A 4,560-nucleotide genomic window follows, 5' to 3' on the forward strand; every position below is an offset into this window, starting at 1 on the left:
CAGGGTAAAAATACACGCACCTGCCACCGGGTGTCCTGGTCGAATGGGAATTCTTGACGATCGATTCCCCCGCTGGCAAACTTTTATTGTGGTAGAATTTAATCAGGGCGGAGGTAATTTAAACGGGGCGCAACGATTGAAACAGGGGGGAGTTTTCCCAAACGGGGCGCGCGCGCCCCGTTTGCGCAACGTAGGGAGAACCCTGGGTTAGGGTTATTGTTAGGGTTACTGGTTAGCGTTAGAATTAGGGTTAGGGTTAGGGTTAGGCACATTGGTTTTATTGGGACCCATGTTCTCTATCCTTGGGCCCAGATTTCTGTGTATCATCAACTGATGCACAGACTTTCCGTATATCAAGGAATGATGCAAAAACCCTAACCCTAATCATGCCTGCTGATATTTTACCTAACTAACTAATTTCATAAAAATTCCTACAAATAAAATCTTGCCCTACAACAACAGCCAGTCTTATTATACTTGTTCCTCTGACAGTAAAAATCTCCTGCTTTATCTAACAGATGTGTTGTGCAATAGGACAGGTTGAAGATGCCAAAGAGCACCCCCATATTAATATTCAATGAAAAAACTAGTACGCGTACTCATATTATTCATACAGAATTCTGTATAACATCTACTCACAACGTGGATGAATTGATAGGTAGGTGGATTGGAATTGGATGGGATTGGATAGATGGATGGCTTGATTGATGTTTATTGACATGAAAATTGAAAAAGTTAAAAATGCAATCGTTGATAATGGAATTGTGTACAACTTATTTCTACATATTGCATTTGTGTTTTGTAGGTACATGGACAAGAACCTTTCATGTAAGTTAATTTGCATTTATACCTTGTGTGGTATTAAAGCCGCAATATGCGCATCCAAACGCTAAATTCTCCAGTACTAGACTAGCAAATACTTCGTGTCATGCATAATCAATAAATCATACTACCTTATGACAAAATAAACTCTAGTTCCTCCCATTTCACTGCGCGTTGTCTTATAAAAGGTATTTGAAAATACCTCCAATGTTGTTCAAATTCTCCGATGTTGTTGACACGTTCGCATTGCTCTGCCAAGCAACGGTAGCAACCGTACAGCGGGTGCAACCCGAAGCAACATGTGATGTCACCTAACCGATTCGGGGCTAAATTGTTTGGCAAACAATTCGGCGTTGGCGCCAGATTGCCAGATTTCGCACCTCTTTCTTGTGGGTTTTAAGCAAACGCGCAGTGAAATGGGAGGAACTAGAGTTTATTTTGTCATAAGGTAGTGTGATTATGCAGGACACGGAAGTATTTGCTAGTCTAGTACTGGAGAAATTAGCGTTTGGATGCGCATATTGCGGTTTTAATTACAGTGGTTGTCTTTTGAGGGCGCAAAATGTAATTCAGTGTTAATCTACAATGTGTTTTGATTTCTATCCCTTTCTATCTGTTACATCTTTAGTTTTACATGCGCTAGAGAGGTATTACTCTCAGCTTTGGGGACACATAAAACTACATCCATTAGCAACAAAACTCGTTAGTGAACAGCTACTGGTTAGTTCGTGCATCTTAAAAGGCGAGCGATAATTGTTTGTTTACGATTCGCACGTTAATGATATATTTGTCTCCAGTGAAATTGAATGGGAAGCGACATGTGTCAGGAATGCTGCGAGGATTCGACCCCTTCATGAACCTTGTCATCGACGATGGCATAGAACACAAGAAATCTGGTGAAAAGATCAACATAGGCATGGTGGTACGTTGGTAATTTAAGCATACGTTATAAAAGTGTACTCCAAGTTTTAATAATCTGTAACAATAATGGATACATATATGGTAGATACTCTAATATTACTACTTATATACTATACACATACTATATATATACTATATATTATATACGTAGATACTTGAAAGCAAAGTAGGGATGTAATATTCACATTGCAGGTGATCCGTGGCAACAGCATAATTCTGTTGGAAGCACTTGATCGAATCTGACCCCTGGCATCGCCATTGCTTTGTAGAGGACACATGCCCATTCTGTCAGCATCTACACTGCATATTTGTACATATAAGTTCATTGTGATCAGAATCTTAGTGAAGTAATTCCATCATCTATTTGTAAAATAAGGAGTTCTGTTAAACAGTGTACTTAACTGTGTTGTGTACTGTACTGTCTTACAGCACTTGTGTTGCAATCTCTTAGGTTATTAAATATTTGTGTGTACAAATAATATTAGTTGCAAAACTAGATCACCTGCTGTTGTCATCTCTGCTACTTCATGCTTCTAAGCTTGGAATGGCTGTCAGTGTCAGGCACGTTAGTACAAGGAATGTAAGTAGAATAACATTTGGCTTGCAGTCACTATTCTCTTTGTTCAAGTGTTTTAAATGTGTGATCATGTCAGTGGCAAACACTTGCATTGCAGTTCGTAAGAATAGGACATTTATATAATACAGCCAACTTATGTCTATGTACGTGTTACAACCTGAGCTTGCCTGAGTTTAGACCTTTCGCTGGCCAGAAGACATATCACTGATCGTGAAATTTCTAGAACGTTTATATTTACATAAAGTTCTGATTACTACTGTCAAAGTATATTGGGGTTTGTGTCACTTCATATTTCGTTTTTGTCTGTTGTGTTTCCTACTTTTTTTTAGTCCCTTATTTTAATTGGTTGGGGATAAACGATTTTGAACAGAATTGATATGCACTGAAGTATCTATATATCTGAAGTAAAAGATTTTATTTTTAAGACCAATAAAGAAGCTCCATCACAGAAAATTTAAAAACAGTAGTATTTCTTTACGAGTTTATTTATTGTGTATTTACAGAACACCATACAACGCGCACCACCTAGTCATTCATACTTGAACATCTCATTACCCTGCCGCACACGACTTTGAAAGGTCAACTGGCTCAGTGTATGCGTGCTTTTGATTGTCGGACATACCTGTCTCTTTACATAATCTAATATGCACAGACATACATCAACACATGTTACAATCCCAATAAAAAGGAGATATGACTTCCCTGTACATTGCGTTGTGACGATAGTTCATTCACAAAAGTTACACAGCTTACATTGCAGTGATTCCAAATTTAAGCAGTTGCTATATTAATTCCCGATTACAGTAAAGCGAAGTGACAAGACTTTGTTACTATGTCAACAAAAGCTGAGCAAGTATTTTCTCTCAATCTGCCTTAAATAATCTACGTGATCATGTCTGGATCTTCTTGATTCCAAAGTATTCCTCACTAAATTTTTGGTTAGTAAAAACTGCCACGTGAAGATACCACAGTGGTAATCTACAATAAGCAGACGTTAGTATTTAGGTCTGAGAGCGCAGGCCACTCGGTATTCAAGGCAAAGCTACTACTAATAACCCTTGGTCACACACCTGTACATCTTACAAATACATCACACATGCAGTGCAATTTACAAGACCATGAACAAATAACCAGCATCAACACCCGTGTGAGCTAGTTGATGCAATAACGTCACATAAAATATACTGTATCTTTCATATTCTCCACTAGCAAACATTGGCATTTGCCAGCGACAAATGTCTTTCTTAGGCGGTAGCCAAACACTTAAGTGCACTTTACCAGGTAAAAACCCTAGTTCTGATAACCTTGACAAATTCGTGCATTGCATATACATTAGGCTGGTACACAAATATTCGAAAAGTGTTTCCTCATTATCAAAATATATAATCTCACATCATGCACAACAAATCTATATCCACGTGTATGGAATCCACCACATATGCAATGTAGAATTGTGTGCAAAACGCACAAAAGCGAGAAGCAAACAGAAGAAAGCTGTTATTAAATTGAACTAAGCAAGAGTAAACGAAGTGACAAAGTTGATGACAGGAATCGTGAGAGATTCTTCAGAACATTACTACAATTTCAAAGTTATGCTATGTGAGCCTATGTCACAGTAATACTACCGAACAGAGAATGCTGCGCCCACAACACGTTGCCTATTCACAAGTTATAGAAGATTGTTCTACACCACGCAAATTAGAATCTATGTTTACACCGCAACTGCAACCAGCCAACAAAAGCAACACCCAACAACATGTGACAATTTCAGTAAAAAGATAAAGGATTAACAAACAGAGAGAGAACTTTACAAATTAATATCGAAACATCACAAGCATTCAAGTTCAACATTAGGAATAGTGACACAAAAACGAAAGCCACCACATGGATAGTAAGCAGAACGCATGACCTAATCCATTCTTGCTAAACAACAAATCTTGTCGACGAACAACATGCAGTTTATGTACACACACATAAAAAAAAGAAGTTTACACAGTAACGTAGCGGTAATGTAACATTTGACATGTAAATGCCCACAAGTTAGTCCTAAAAGCTGCCTGGGTGCTATCAAATGTGTGAAATCTATATTCTTTAATCGTAAGAGCAGTATTGGTTAAAAGCTGTTCATTTGTAATTAATCACCAGTGATTAATTACACCAGACTTTATGACATAGCTGATGCGATGATGTTACATAGTGCAAGCATCTCTGCATCCTACAATCACACAGCTTTCCCTATA

General features: G+C 38.0%; 1 protein-coding gene across 1 annotated transcript in view; it reads left to right on the forward strand.

Annotated features, from left to right (window-relative positions):
* LOC106808348 (small nuclear ribonucleoprotein G-like) overlaps positions 1 to 2,786 on the forward strand; it is a 3,250-nt gene extending 464 nt beyond the window's left edge. Inside the window, exons 2-4 of the mRNA XM_014811034.1 lie at positions 806 to 828; positions 1,620 to 1,744; positions 1,936 to 2,786. Coding sequence (XP_014666520.1) covers positions 806 to 828; positions 1,620 to 1,744; positions 1,936 to 1,986 — 199 coding nt within the window. The 3' untranslated portion in view covers positions 1,987 to 2,786. The remainder of the gene's footprint in view (positions 1 to 805; positions 829 to 1,619; positions 1,745 to 1,935) is intronic.
* Positions 2,787 to 4,560: the final 1,774 nt, after the last annotated feature.

This window comes from Priapulus caudatus, unplaced genomic scaffold (assembly GCF_000485595.1).
Source record: "Priapulus caudatus unplaced genomic scaffold, Priapulus_caudatus-5.0.1 Scaffold269, whole genome shotgun sequence".
Taxonomy (NCBI): Eukaryota; Metazoa; Priapulida; class Priapulimorpha; order Priapulimorphida; family Priapulidae; genus Priapulus; species Priapulus caudatus.